Raw genomic sequence first — 15,941 nt, forward strand, 5'->3', positions numbered from 1 at the left:
AATTATGAATAAAGAAAAGCAGAAATATCATTCCAGAATAAATCAACTTAAACCTTAAACAACTTTCAATATTTTACCCTCCATAAAAATATATTTTCATAAAAATTCTACAAGTTAGAAATAAGCACAAGATAACATCGGGTCATTAATAGCAATAAAATAAAATATCTCTGGAGGGCCGGATCCGGCCCTCGGGCCTTGACTTTGACACGTGTCTTACACCCTTTGGGCATTACTCCACCTTTTGCTCCATCCCCTTGACTCCAATCTCATCTGCCACTTTCTGTTAGCATTATTGTCTAATCTAGAACCTCCTGATGTCCTAAAGCCTTTTTCAATCCTGCCTACAGCCAGAATCAATAACCAAACAGACGCTCTGATAGAGGACACACTGGAGATAACTTCCTTTAATATGTCTCCTTTATGTGAAGAAAATAATTTAAACATGCTAAAAATGTAAATAATATCTCCTGTGACTCTTCCCTTAAATTGTGTGTTGATATTTGGTGTCCGGCCTGTGAATGTGACATTTGTCAGTCTCTCGGTGACGGCCGTTTCCTGGTAATCTTGTATTTTCCTTATCACCCTCCCTGCTGTCAGCTCAATTCAGTGCCATATGGTGAATTTCCTTCCGCTCTGACGAACGCAGGACGGCCCCATCTTCGCCGTTTCCCCTCCCCCACACTCTCTCTCTCCCCGTCAAGTGCCACTCCCTCCATCCATTTGAATTAACTCCCTTTACACCCCATCCCCCCCCCGGCGAGCGGGGTGGGGGGCAGTTGCTGTTGGGAGTTTCTCTACAAAATGCAGCCATCAGCATTTTAGGGATTTTCTCAGAAAAAAAATGTTTTTCTCTTAAAGTTTTTATTAAACCCTTTAACACCGGAGCTCCAGTGTTTATGTTCTTTGATTTAATGTAACTTTTTAACCTTTAACACAATAATACCAGGAGATTGGAAAAGAGAAAAGCGGCTCGTTGAAAAATGGTCAAAGTTACAGTATATTAAAGACTTTGAGTTTAAGCGTCACCGGCGACACCTCAGGTGTTACAGGGTTAATTACTGACCGGATAGTGACATCAGAAATGGGTCCAGTATATACTCAAGAACACATTCTCCAATAATCTCTGATCCCTTCCTGTTTGGATCCTGATCCAGCATTTCTATCGAGCATCCCATGGGTCCAGCATGTACAGTCCACACGGCCACAACAGTATAACAGGTCTAGAAGTTAAACCCTTTTAATATCATCAGACATTTAAAGTCCCCCATGACAATTTTTTTTTATTTTTAAAAAATGTTCCTAGTAGTGTTTCAATTATGTTTCTAACCAAAATCCAACAACCCAAATGTCTTTAAAAGCCATTTTTCATGTTGATCTGAAGCCTCCGTTTCCAAAATCTCCTATGAAGGAGCGTGGCTTTTGGAGCTCCGCCCCTGATCCTCCCTGTCTGATTATGATAGCTCTGTGTCTCTCTAGCATAAATCTACATGAAAACATCCATCAATCTGGGTAATGTCCAGCCGTATGGTTCTGATCCGGATGTCAGCTGGACGAGGAAGTGAAGATCTTCATGGACAGAACTTCCTCCAAAATCCTGATTCTTTCTCCTTCCAGTTCACCAAAGACTCTTTTAGCTAATTCTCCAATGTTTATTGACTGTGATCAATACATTCAATCATTGGTTTCTCAGAGTTCTTGATAAAATAATCAAAGCTAACATCAAAATGCTCTTTCATTGATTTACAATCCTTTCCAACTGCGGTCAAATGAGCCGCCGTTCACATTTCCGTGGTCACATCAAGAAGCTCCGTGGAGTCTGGTGGAGATTTTCCAGCGTTCTCAGTCCTGCTACCGTAAGTATTGGATGAAACTCACACCAAAAATCCAGTGATGCTGATTTGACCACAGAAATGTGAACGGCGGCTCATTTGACTGCAGTCAATGTGAAGATACCATCTTCTCTTCTCCAGAACCTGAACTAGACACTAGGAACAGATGAGGGTTTAGTGCATGTGCAGCAGAGCTGTTGATGGAAAGAAGATCATTCATTCAAACAGAGTCTGTCCAAGACAGTTTGATTGACTGATTTAAAAGGAGAAATACTCAGAAATGAAAAAACAAAATGATTTCTTATTACATTTGTTCTCTTTCAGAAGAAAAATGTCACAAATACACGTTAAAATATCAAAAAACAGGATTTTTATGGGAGGGCTGCATCATCTAAAGACCTTTTAAGATTCAGTCATTTATCAAATCTTTAACTGAGGCCAGGGTCACACAGATCCTGACAAAAATCGTCTTTCCTGAACATTTTTTATGAATGGCCACAGCAGTTACACAGCCATGGTCTAACAAACACCTGATCATCTGATTCTTAGTCTTACTACAAACAGTTAGGTTTAGAGAAGCTTCATGTTCAGGAAAGCAGATTTAACCACTGGATGGTTGCCAGGAGTGCTCCCACATGGGACCAGTGAAATGTGGAGAACATAAACTTTATATCTAAATGACAAAAAGTGACAGGTGCCTTCAGGTGCCACTTAATGGGGTATGAAAAACTGTCAATAAGTAACATATGTGCACGGAAAAAGTTGTACACACAGAGAAAAAAAAACAGGAATACAACATTTGGTTTTACGTTTGATATGTCGGTTTTAAATATGAAACTTTTATTTTTAGATTACTGTAAAAAATCTGTCAGAGGTTCTCGGGCATTTATATCAAGTTACAAAGACCACAACGGTACTATGACTAAAGAGAGAAGTTCAGGGAAACCTGAACAGTTTACATTTTTTAAATTATTTTTAGCATTACTTTACTAATGTTTAATGTAAATCATTGATATAAAGACACAATCTCACCATCAACCTTCATGTCATAGCAGTGACATCATGAGCAGGAAACTGTAGTCTATTAACAATAGAATAAAACTATAATACCACATTTAAGGATGTGTGGATAAAAACAAAACTCCTGCCCTATTTCAGCAAAAACAAAACAAACACTCAAAAAAAACAGAATAAGAAAGATAGTTATTCTGTTCACAACATATAACATATTAAAAAAAATGTTGATAAAATGGCTCATCAACACTTACTCCTGCAGGTATTAAAAGATGTGGCCGTCTGAATGTTTGTTTTGACTCACTGTGATGTCTTATTCTTTGTCATTTTGTGCTGCATTTTATTGTACAGTTATTGGGCTCTCCAAACTTGATCAGATCTTAACGTATATGTCATTTTTATTGTTCTTAATGTTTTCTCTATCATCGTGGCCAGGAGAGCAGATGAAAACTAGCCTTGTTTAACCATGTGGTTTTCTTTTAAATTGCACTGTACCCTTTTAAATCGATAGATTCAAAAACATACTAAATCCTGCCAACATATTTTTCACCTTCTGCTAGTACTGTAGCTCCAAGTTAGTCTACTTGTCTTTGTAATTTTGTCACATCATTCTCTGGTCATCTTTTGTAGACGATCATGGACTTCTTTTTACGTCTAAGAAGTGGCCCGCCTGCAGCTCTTCTTTGGACAATTTTCCACCAGTTCTGAGTCTAAAACACTTTGCGTGTGCGTATTTTACAGTTTGAGTGTCAAACTCAATCACACAAGGGGCCAAAATCCAAAAAAAACCTTAAAAGATAAAGATAAACATTTATCGAACACTCTAAAACTACATTTTTAAAACTATAAAACCGTAACTTTTTAACATAGCTATGAAAAAAAACCAAGCAGGAATATTATTCCAGAATAAATCAACTTAAATCTTAAATAACTTTCAATATTTTACTCTTCATGAAAATATATTTTGTCAAAATTATACAAGTTATAAATGAGCGCAAAATAACATCGGGTCATTAATAACAATATAATAAAATGATCTGGAGGGCCGGATCCGGCCCCCGGGCCTTGACTTTAAAACATGTGGTTTACACGATCAATAACAAAAGCAGCCAAAGATCGCTGTTATTATTATCTTTTTTTTATTCAACAGAGATATGGTAATAAGAAGATTGGTCAATAACATTCTAAAAAGTTCTATTCTCGTTTAATAAGTGAGTCTGTCATTTGTTGTATCAATGTCTTGGGACTCGCTGAATATGCTAGTGACCCCGTAACGTTAGTTTACTGGGAAATTTCATATTCAAGACAAGAGAAAGTTATATTTAAAACATATTAAACATAAAACTAATTACACTTCTTTGCAAAGTTGTGTATAAAATTTTATCCATCTATACTTTGAGCACAACTTTTGTCTTCATGGTTACATTTCTTGATAGTTATCTTACCCCATAACATCTGCAACCCAGCATTTCGTGGCCACTCGGACTGACGGTCTGTTCCTTACACGAGTTTAACTCATGGATAAGTCTGATCCGATTATAGAAAACATCTGAGGAGAAGTCAGGCCAAAAAGTTAAGTGACAATTACTTAAGCAAACGCATTCAACATGAAGCCATCTTCCTTGTGGAGCCAAAGCTAAATATTCTGCTGCTATCATGCACTCCACTTCAGAGCACGGCTTCCAGTGGGGCTAAGGATTGTGAAACCTCAAAACATATCAGTATTCGGGGTATGTGATCCTTTTTAAGTAATCTATTGGAGAACGCTAAAAATAAAACATGTTTCTGTTTAACCCGTTAACACTGCAGCTTTAGCTCAAATTGTGGTTTCTTTGGCTGCTACAGATGGACGGCTCAGGATTTTCTTTTTTGAGTGCAGCAGCAAAAATAAATAAAATCTTCACCTTTCAGCATGGGCTACTCTAGAGAGGACAAACCCCTCTGGGTTATAGAATATGAGTTATAAAGCCCAAACTGTGTGTGGGGGTGAGCCCGTCTATCTGTGGCTGGTACCACTCAGCCTCCCACACAGGCTCAGGCTCTTTCTCACACAATGGGACGTTCCATGTTCTGATGGTTAGATTCCATCTCCATGCATTGGCCTGCTGAGGTATCAGCTCCTGAATGACAGTTTCCAATTACATGACCCCTGTGCATAGGGCAACAAGAATCAGTTCTTTGTTTACAAATCAATAGAAAAGAAGGGAGAGAAAGAGAGAAGAAGATAAAGAAATAGTCTGGAAAATGGGATGATACTAAAACTGTCTCTGCAAAAAATGACTTCCAACTGATTCTATAGTAATTTGAGATTTTATTTGAGATTTTATCAGCAGTGTGTTTATTTGCTAATAAAAACAACATCTCTTTAGCAACATATTTGAGCTTTTAAACTTTTGTTTTAGAAGCAACCTGTAATTAATAAGCTACATTCATATATAACCCTCACACACACACATAAAAAAATCACAGGTTCTTAACCATTTAACAACCCCTCCAAGTAAAGACTTTGACTTGCTTTTAGTAAAGTAATGAGCACAATCTTGATAGTTTTTTTCTAAACCGACATTTTCGATTTTTAAATGTTGTCCTCCACTGAATGGTAGAGATATAATTTATGGCAAAGATTTTAAACTTAAAACAGATACAACAAATACTAGAAAAGTATTGTGAAATATTAATTTAGAGATGAAAATCACACAATATTAAGGGTCAATTTTCTTCATTTCCAAAAGTATGCCACAACATATGAACAACTTCTTTCAATAAAGAATATACCATCTTCTTGATTCGGCTGGAGTCTGGTACAGGTGTCAGCATAGTGTAGGCAGGGATCAGTGGGATTGCTTTGCTTTGGACTCTTTGCTCCAACATTTAACAGCCAAAAGAGGCCTGATGCGACAGGCATTGCTCTGAAGAGTGACACATTCAGTGTCAAATCCTTTAGCTACAATCCCCTCTTCAGCAGAGCTGTAATCACAGGCTCCATGGCCGCTCTTCATTAGGTCTTTGTCTGCTTCACCAATACAGTTTGGTAGTACAGCACCACTTGACACCCAAGGAGCTATGCAAACTTTGAACCAGACCTAAACTTGTGAAGAAGTTTTCAAATGAGAAAACGGACAGCTCAGGGTGTTTTATGGTTCTACATAGTGTTGTCACAACTTTGGCGTAAGAAGTAGAAGAACGTGGAGATTCCTTGATGCAGCAACAAGCCAATATACTGACGAAGAGTACCAATACTTTTCTACGTGACCATGACTTCATCTGCTTGTAAGTGTTGATTTGAAAAGGCGCTTGTGGCGAAGCATTTCAAAGAGGGGACGGATTTAGCTAAATCTGTCGGGAGTCTCACTGAATTTCTGATTCAATGAATGAACCTGTGTAACAACTGGAGTTTCTTCTTTGGTATGATGACAGCGATTATCTTGAAGTGGGACTCTTGATGCCAATAGTCCTCCAGAAATGAGAAAGCCAGAACTCTCATAGAGAAGGATGGCTAAGAAATCTGCGATTTAGTCAGAACTTGTCTTAACAGGATTTACTGACTCCTGAGCAGAGTAAATATTTGTAGATTAGTAATATTTGCAAGCAAAATGTTCAATCGTCTCATCAGTGAAGAGCAGTTTGAAGCGTGTGCGCACAGCCTCAGGGGTTCAAATTTTGAACCCGGAGCCTCAATTTTCTCCATGTCTTTATAACATTTAAAAACACTTCAAAACATTTATTAAACACTCGAAAACTACATTTTTAAAACTTTAAAAAATGTAACTTTTTAACACAATTATGACATAGATAAATAGCATTACCTGTGATAATGCTACTGTGAAGGCTGTAAGCTGAATTTGCTCGCTGAGGATGCTAGTGCTGATAGCTGAAGATGCTGAAATTGATAGCTAAAAATCCTCAAGCTGATAGCTGAAAATGCTAAAGCTGATAGCGAGCTAAAATATTAGCTAAATGCCAAACTAGCCTTAAGAAAACACTTTAGTTGCTAAGACAGCTAGGGTGTAGCTAAAAATAGCTAAACTTCAAAATATATATATATAAAAAAAATAGAAAAAAGCCTAAATCAGCCAAAACAGCTATCGTGTAAATATTAGCAAAATAGCCCTCCAAAAGTAGAAAGAAAACCCTAAATTAGCCATAACAACTAGCATGCAGTTGAAATATTAACTAAACTCCAAAATAGCCTAAAAGACTAAAGCTTCTTAGTAAATTCCAAAATAGTCCAAAAGGCTAACAGATTGCCAATTTTTAACACTTTATAACTTTTAAAACTTCATAGCCGGATCCGGCTCCCGGGCCTCGACTTTGACACGAGATCTACAGTAGTGCACAACTTAGAAGATTAATTGGATTGATATTATGACATTCAGTTTTATTTCCTTTGGATTAAATTAACTACATAAACTATGAGGGATATATCAACCATTTGAATGAGCAACTTTTAAAAAACAACTTCAGAATAAGTATGTTAATCATTTTCATGTTGGGACTTTCTTGTTGGTGAAAGAGGACAAGGTTGCAACCATTTCCTGCCACAGCGCCACCTGTTGGATTTCTCTAGCCGTGGATACCTCTACCAGTGACGGCTCAGTCTGTTGGAGTTACACTTCCCTTACTCGGAATCTGCTAAATCTTTTGGTCGAGCCGGCACTTAAAGAGATAAAATTCTTACCAATTTGTTTTATTCTGATATTCATTTATTTTGTTTTAAATGTGTTTTGTGTGATTATTTCTATAGTGTTTCCTATTTCTTTTGATTGTTTCTTTTAATGTTTTATGGAAAGCACTTTAAAATGTCTCTGTACATGAAATGTGTTATACAAATAAACTTGCCTTGCTTTGGGATGAACAGAATTATTGGAAACTCGTCTGCGGTTGAACAAAAAAGGGAACAATCTATGCAGAAAATCTGAAGACTAAAGGGCCCTAAAGCTAATTCAATCTCGAAAGGACTAAAGATCAGATAAAGTAATCAGTCGCCAAGAGTTTCTTCAGGTAAATAACAGTTAGAGTCAGTCAATCTTAAACAAGTTTGTGTTTGGTAAAAACCAGAAGACAATGTCAGTTGTAATTATATTATTTTAAATAATCCTATTTGCTTGTTCAAAAAAATGTATTTAGTTAGTTGACAAAAATGTAAAGTTTCTGTTCACTGAAAAAAAGTCTACCTAACCAAGATAGAAAATAACCTTAAAATTAGCCAGAAAGACTTTTTGATCTTGTTTTAACTCCTATAGAATATAATGTGTAAGATTAGAAATCATGTTGTGAGATTGTTTATCTTTTAATTCGTACCTAATTGACTTAATCTTAAAATTGCTGTTTCTGTATGCATATTACTATAAAAAAAAACTTAATGAGAGCTTTTTAAAATCAGACGGCATTTTTAACATCCAATTTTAGATATAAAAACTGGTTTTACGATATCCAGGCTCAGCTTTTTCCTTTCAATTTGCTCACATTTTTAGAAAGCTAGCTACTTTCATCCTCATTAGGAGAAATTTGTCTGTCCAACAGCACACATCATTCAGAAATAAATGAGGAAAAAGACTGTTAAAATACTTCCTCAGAGGTATTAAATAGCTGCCCAGATCAATCATTTTAAATATACCTCCTTAAAAATAAAACTCTGTAGACACCATCTCAAATAGTAATTATAAATATATATCAAACAACAATCTATAGCAACTGTACTTGTGTGCATAAAGGTATCATCTTCACTGTAATCCAATATTGAGTATTTCCAATGAATCATGGCAAACGCAGAAAGAGAAGCGACACAATTTACGGAGATTAGAGATGAATATTGCTTAAACGCTGAACATTTCACCCCGAGGAAGGTGGGTTTAAAAGAGGGCGACACAGTGACTCAGACGCACTTCAAATGATCTGTAATGTTAGAAATGTCAGAGCCGATTCCTGGTAAAGCAAAGACACACACACGGGTGTGTTTGTGTGTTTCCTGTCACAGCTGCGCATGTTTTTCCGTAATTGGTTTCTTTCCATCATCCATCCATCCTCTAAAAAGCCAAACATACACGTGCTCCTCCACCCAGACAAAAGCAGCGCTGCTTCCTTTTGTCTTACCTTTGCAGTTGCTGGTTCTCCAGTTGATCATTTTTTAAGGGTAATCCTCCATCTTCCTTTGTCCCCGTCCCTGATCCTGTCTCATCCACAGCCTCTTGACTGTTCTTCCGCCTTGTGTGAGGTTTTTTTTTTTCTTTTTTCTGCAGTGGTACATGAAACACACCCTTTGAAGCTCTGCCCATGAGCCCCCTCTCCCCCTCCCTCTCTTTTCTCATTGGTTCCTTCGATGAAAAAATGACATCAGCTTCCTTTGTATCCTCCTCCTGCTCATCGCTGGGTGTTCCCTCACGCCGCTCCCTCTGCCTCCATGCCAGTCCTCCTGGTCACTAGCATCTTCATTAAGCCTCTGTCTTTGTTTAGGGAGCGTCTACTCTGACGTACAGTTTACAGATGCATTTACAGCGCAGTCAAAACTAAAAATATTCATTTTGTCACTATTCCAAAGAGGCATGGATTGTATTAATAATTCATACAGAATATGGATTAAAATAAGACAAAACTTGAAAATTTTAACCCCCGACTGAAGTTTTCAGTTGGTTCAAAATACAAACTGGAACTTGAATTGATATTAATTCAAAAGAAATTACAAAATAAAAAATAAAAAATCAAGTCAAATTTAATTTCCAAATCCTCATTTATTTTACTAATTTCAATTTAAATATTTTATAAAACAAAAAAAAATGATTACACTATTGTACATGAATATTACCTTGCTGTGACAAAAATCTCTGTAATTGTTTGTAAAATTTAATGTAATATTTGTGCCAAAACAAAAATTAAAACGTTAAAGTTTTTAAACTGAAATTTCTTTCATTGCAATCAAAACGTGGAGTTTTGAAAATAAAAAATTCTAAGTTGCAAATAAAAAACTTAAATGTTTGTTGGGAGGGGTGTGGACTTTGAACAAGTCCGACTCGGACTATTCGCTGTCCAGGGGTGGCAATGGGTTGCAATATGGCGGTAGACAAATCAGGAAGTGACAGAGAAGGCTTTGACCTGATTCCGCGAGGACCTTGACACTTGCCATGCCCAGTTCTTATAAACTGGGATCTGTTTTGCTTAACCAGAAGTTTTCAACCTACAACCATTCTATCCTGTTTCTCACTGACCAAAGCCCAGAAGGAGCAGCAACACGGAGAAGTACAGCACTGCTTTTTTATTGGGTCATCATCAGTGTTATTAGTTGAATATAAATGAACAAGAACACATATTTTTTTTATATGATTACATATTACCTATGAAACACTAACAAACACATTTTTTATGAAATATTAGTTATTTTGAGTTTCTTTCTACCCATAAGTAAAACGACGCATTCTCTGAGGCTCCGCCTGCCACTCCATCTGGGCCCCGCCCATTTCACGACGTCATTCAGCAGCGTGTCTGCGTTTCACCCGAAAACAAACAACATACAAAGTTTTGCAAAGATCATCGGGCATACCGTATATCTGCCTTTAGTAGTCCCGAGCATAGCTACACCGGTTCACAACAGACAACACAAATACACGGCTGACCCCGACCTGGCGGGGGTCGTCTCAAAGAAGTCGAGCATGAAGCAGCCGTGGTCTTAAAGGAACAGAAGAGAGCTTCTGAAGGGTGCAGTAGTTTTATTTCGTTTGGCACCGTGAAAACTACAGCAAAATGAGACAAATTAATAAGATATAATGAACAATCACTCATTTGCATACAAAATATAGAACATAAAATAATATAACGCACCTCGCTTCGCTTGCCAAGGGTGCTAACTGCAGGGTTTCCCTCTATGTTGCTCCCACCTGCTTTACTCGGGGAGGGGGAGGGGCCGACCAAACTAAATTGCACATAAATGCGGCTGATATAATTCAATCTAATAGAAATAAAATGCACAATGTTTACATGTTTAAAGATCACAAGAGAAAACAGACATTGAAATTAAGCTCTGAAAACGAACTGAACTCACATGAGAAGACGCTCCGGTTTCTAAAGAACCGCGCATGTCAAGCTCCCGGAAACGAAACACAACTTCCGGTGTTTAACAGAAAATTACATAATTTCGGTCCTTTACAGAGCATTTAAAGTAACAAACACCTGTTAAACCCAAAATGTACAGGACACAACTGGGAGATATACGGTGTTGTGCCTTTACCTTTTAGCTCCAATGAGAAATTGGGTGTTAGATTGGAGGCGGTGCTGTCAGAGCAGACTCTTCTTGGAGGGGGCGGTCTCACTCTGTGATGTCAGATCGCAAAGACCTGCTCATTTTCATGGGTTGAGAGGGGCTGCTGCTGAGAACGTAGGTTTTAGAGGATTACTCAGAAATGCGTAAACTGATCAAAATACCACTTTGGGGTAGTTAATTGTGATGAAATTAAAATGATAATACACTCAAAAGCTCAAAAAGTTGATTTTGCATTATATAAAGGAATACCTATATGACCAAAAAAAAAAAGTATTTTCTAAAATATTAAGTTGGATTTGGTTGCTCTTAGCGGGTCATGGTTGGTCAAAAAAATGGACTGAATGGCTTGCAGACCCCTGGTATAGACCCTTTAAAATTGTGAATGGACATAATTAAATGTATAGTTTGAATAAACAAAGAAAACAAAGGCTGTCAAAAGTTATCTTGATGTTAAACATTCGTGGAAACATTTGTTGTAAAGCAGGGAAGGATCCAATTCAACATCAGAGTATAAAATCAAGAAATGACTGAGTTTAGCTTCTTTTAAAACAGAAAAACAAACATTAAGCATCATTAAAGTCCTTTAGGATACATTCATATCACATCACTAAGCAGACACACATTTCTATATTACTTCATTATTTTAATGTGATTACCTTTCCTAATGGGATGCTCTGACTGCACTTGTGTTCATGCATTTAACCCTTTAACTGCACGCTCAACCAAACGTTAGAACACCTTTAGAAAAAAGATTATTCATGTAGCAGTCAAGGCCCCCAAATGAAACAATTTTGTTTCCAGACCCCGGGACAGGGATTCACTCACTAATAAAAGTGTCGATTCCCCCTCCCCTCCAAGGAAACATTTGTCTTAAAACCCAGAAAGATAACATTCATGCATCCCAGTAAAGGTGTGGTATAACTCCCCTCTGGAGTGGAGGAGGGCTGCATCTGGAGCCACGTCGGACTGTCGGTGATGGTACTGTGATGGTCCAGGAAGAAGCATCGCATTCTATTGATAACGTTTTCTTTGAAGCTAATCAATGAAATTTACAATCGCTGACATGTGACATTGCACAGGTTCTTGGAAAGCGATGGGAGAAGTCGCTGCCATATATTAAAAAAAAAAACAGCTTTGAAGTTCACCAAATGGTTGTCAAACATGCATTCTTTGTTTCAATTTAATACATTCCCACATTTGTTTTGATTGTGAATTGAACTAAAAGTGATGCACGTTTATGTGAAATGGGGTTAAAGATAAAGAGTTTGTCTCTTTCTTCCCTTTCTTTCTCTTTTTGGTTTCATATATGTTTTTTATTATTAAATTATTTTTATATATATATATATATATAATCTTTTAAACATTGTTATCAACTTACTAGTCTTGTGTTAGAATGAGACATTCTTATAAAGGTACAATGTTTATTTTATTTTTCTTGTTAAGAAGTGTTTTTATATTTTGTAACCCCTCAAATAAAAAATAAACAGTTAAAAACTCCACAATCTTGTTGGAGACGATGTGGAAGCTATGAGGGGAACCACACACACATCTTTTGGTCATGCCCAGAACTAAAATCTTTCTGGGCTATGGTAATCAAATCCACTAAAAACATATATAATCTGCCAAACACATTCACTGTTCTTTACCTGGGGAATACTGAAGACTGTACCCGTCGAAGATCTTTATTTAACAAGGATTTTACTTTTGGCGTGCAAAAAAGCGGAAACAAAGAAATGGCATCAAGAAGACCCTCCTGGAATGAATCACTGGCTTGACATCATCAGGACCATTTACGAAACGGAAAAATTGACATTTCAATTAAAATTAAAAAGTGACCTGTTCAATAAAAGATGGAAAAAATGGAATCAATTTGTAGATCTACATCAAAAGACTCCTACACCGTAAGAAATGTATTTAAACTAAAATAACTACTCTTTATCTGTTACACCTCACCCCCCCCCTTTTTTTGTAGTTGCTTTTGGTTGTCATATATATTAGTTAATTTATTTTGTATTATTATTATATATTTTTTATTTTACAGCTTTGCCTGGTATTTCATGTGTGTACAAATTGTTTTTGGGTTTTTGGGACTGCTATTTGTGGATACTTGGAAAACACAATAAAAATTGAGTTTAAAAAAAAAAAAAATAAAATAAAAAGAAGTGTTTTTAGATCCCATATCTGCACACAGAGACGACACAGGAACCAAGTAACACGAGATCATTTCAATTAGAGAAGATCGTAAATTCTACTCCAATCATTCTGATTGGTTACCTCGCAGCCAACCCCTGGGGAGAATCCAGCACCCAGACAGAGACACAAGCTACGGACAGATGGGAGACAAACAATTTAGAACAAAGGAGAAAACTTTAAACATTTTGGAAGTTCCGAGAGGAGAAAACTTCTGCGTATGCTTAAGAGTTTTTGTGCAACCTCTTCCTCCAATTAATTTAGTAAATAAAACCTTCAAGTCATTTTAATGTTCGTATAAAATCTAATTTTTCTTTTTCTCTAATTCTTAGCGACCAAATAATTATTACGTTTTTTAGCCCGGCCAGCTTTGAAACTTTTAATTTTGATTGCTACCCTTTTTGTGGACAACCTATCCTCGACCACCTGAGACAAAGCTAACAGAACTTGAGCAGAACCGAACAGAATCTTCCTGTGGGTCAAGATTCTAACTCCTGCACCTGGCTGGGATCTCGGTCAGAGTCACGCCTCGAAGCTCTCCGACGAACGAGGGATTTCCACCTGGACTCGTCGGATCGAACGGAACCAGATCTCCAGACCGCTTGGTGAGGAGTTTGCTGCTCCAAAGTTGCTGTTTGTGGTCAGGGTTAGATGTCTGCTCATTTAGAATCTTAGCTGCTAAATTCCTCCTTTTCACATTATAAACACCTCCTCTCTGCTCTCCTAAAACGTTTATTCCATCTTAGAACATACATTCTGCATACACACGTCCTCAGCCTAATTTACATAATTTTACTTTGTTTTTTTCTATATTTTACCTTTCTTTATTACTGTTGCTAGTTTAATGAAAGTTTGCTTCTATCTTTTACCTCTGAAAGTTATAATCAATTCTGTGTTTTTATACTCGATAATCCTGTTTGTTAATCCAATTTTATACAATAAATAATCATTGATGTAACGTCGTTACGTCTAAGTTCATTGAAGACGTCCCTTCAAGGGTAAAGACACTTACGCTGGAGTTAAGAGACTGATTTATTGATTATAAGTAGCAGATGATCATTACTGAATAATAGTTCCCTTCATTACGAAGGTGGTGCCCCGAGGTTAATTTGATACAATTTTCAATTAATAAAATTAATAACTTCAATCAGATTTGGAGTTGAATATTTCATATTCCCCCTAAAACGCTACATTCAAAACATTCTTATTTTTCAAATTAAAATGATATTTGTCAAAAAAAGGTAATCATACAACGATGTCAGTTATAACTTGTGGCTGTATTGTTAGTCGTTCCGTTTCTACAACCTAACAGGATAAAAAGATGTGATGAGGTGCAATAGACCTTTGACTTGCTGACGTCAGACAAAAGGGCGACATCATCACTAGTGTGAAAAGCTGAGAGCTGAACGCTGTTTGACACAATTTTACGTAAATAATTAAAGGTAATCTTACCAATTTCAAAATAATAAAAATATATTTTCTTCAATCAAAGAGCCACAATGGAGGGGTTAAGGAGACGGATGTGGCTACGGAGCCTCAGGTTGCAGACCCCTGCTCTAGATAAAAGAACAGTTAACAGACATAAGTCTAAGCACATTGAGCATGTGCTCTCTCCTGCTCTGTTCATGATAAAAGTGTAGTTCATTCACAAAGTTAAGAAGGCTCTGTTTTTTTCTCCATCACACTAGGAGAGGACACGGATGGATCACCGTTCCCTCCATCCCTCCTCAGAACATGAGGCTAGAATGTTAAAAAAAAAAAAAGTATTATCCAATCTATCTGTTGAAATATCTGAGTGTGCTGGAAATACTAATAATAATAAAATGATATACTGCATTTTTATAGTATTTTAATCTTTGAAAGGACTTTAAGGTTGGTATTTTCTACATCATCAGTTCAGATCATAGACTGTAAAAATAATGGACTGAGCGAGCAATGCATTACTTCCTCTCCTCGCAAAAGTAGGCCGCCGCTTTCACCGTCACTTCCTGAAACGGATACCGCCATTTGCAACCCATCTCCAGCGGTTGGTCTGAGTCGTAGTTGAGTCATGGAATCTACAGGAAGTACTGTCGCCAATCTGGAGTGAGTTTATTGCAACCGTCTGCCTCTTTCCATGCCTTGACCACGAGACCGCGGATGTAAACAGCTTCTACTTTAATAACGGCGGCTCGAGAGAATTGTAGAAGTCATTGTTGAAGCCTTTGAGGGAGAACCATTCCAACATTTGATTCTGTCAGCGGTCCTTTTGGATTTACTTACATTTATTCCTTTTTGTCGAGATAAAAGGAGCATTTGGGTGACGCCGCTGAAAAACGGCGCGTGCCGCACATGCGCTACCACGTTACAGTCTGATCAGATGCACGTGAGAAGCGCGTTCAGCTGTATTTAAAATAAATAACCATCCTAACAAGAGAACAGCTGGATCTTTTTTCTGTTTGAAAATACGACCAGGTTCTTTCAAGTTTGTCTCGCGCTCCTCAGACGGCTGCAACTAATTCAGACTGAAGCTGGAAAATTGCGGCGAAGATGAAACTTTGGTTGGTGATTTTATGCGCATATATGTAACTTATAATTTATAAACTACAATCAAAACAGTGAAATAAAGAAAAACGAACGTTAAACAAACAAAAAAGTCCAAAGCACATAACCTC

General features: G+C 37.1%; 1 protein-coding gene across 3 annotated transcripts in view; it reads right to left on the reverse strand.

Moving 5' to 3' along the window:
• Window positions 1–9,640, reverse strand: part of LOC112159369 (neural cell adhesion molecule L1.1) — a 60,303-nt gene extending 50,663 nt beyond the window's left edge. For 2 of the 3 annotated variants that reach the window (XM_036212916.1, XM_036212915.1), the window contains exon 1: window positions 8,940–9,638. In XM_036212916.1, the coding sequence (XP_036068809.1) occupies window positions 8,940–8,970 (31 nt within the window). In that variant the 5' untranslated portion in view covers window positions 8,971–9,638. Of the gene's footprint in view, window positions 1–8,939 lie in introns of all 3 variants that reach the window. The other variant, XR_004948229.1, reaches the window with a different exon arrangement.
• Window positions 9,641–15,941: the final 6,301 nt, after the last annotated feature.

Source organism: Oryzias melastigma, linkage group LG7, assembly GCF_002922805.2.
Source record: "Oryzias melastigma strain HK-1 linkage group LG7, ASM292280v2, whole genome shotgun sequence".
Lineage (NCBI taxonomy): Eukaryota > Metazoa > Chordata > Actinopteri > Beloniformes > Adrianichthyidae > Oryzias > Oryzias melastigma.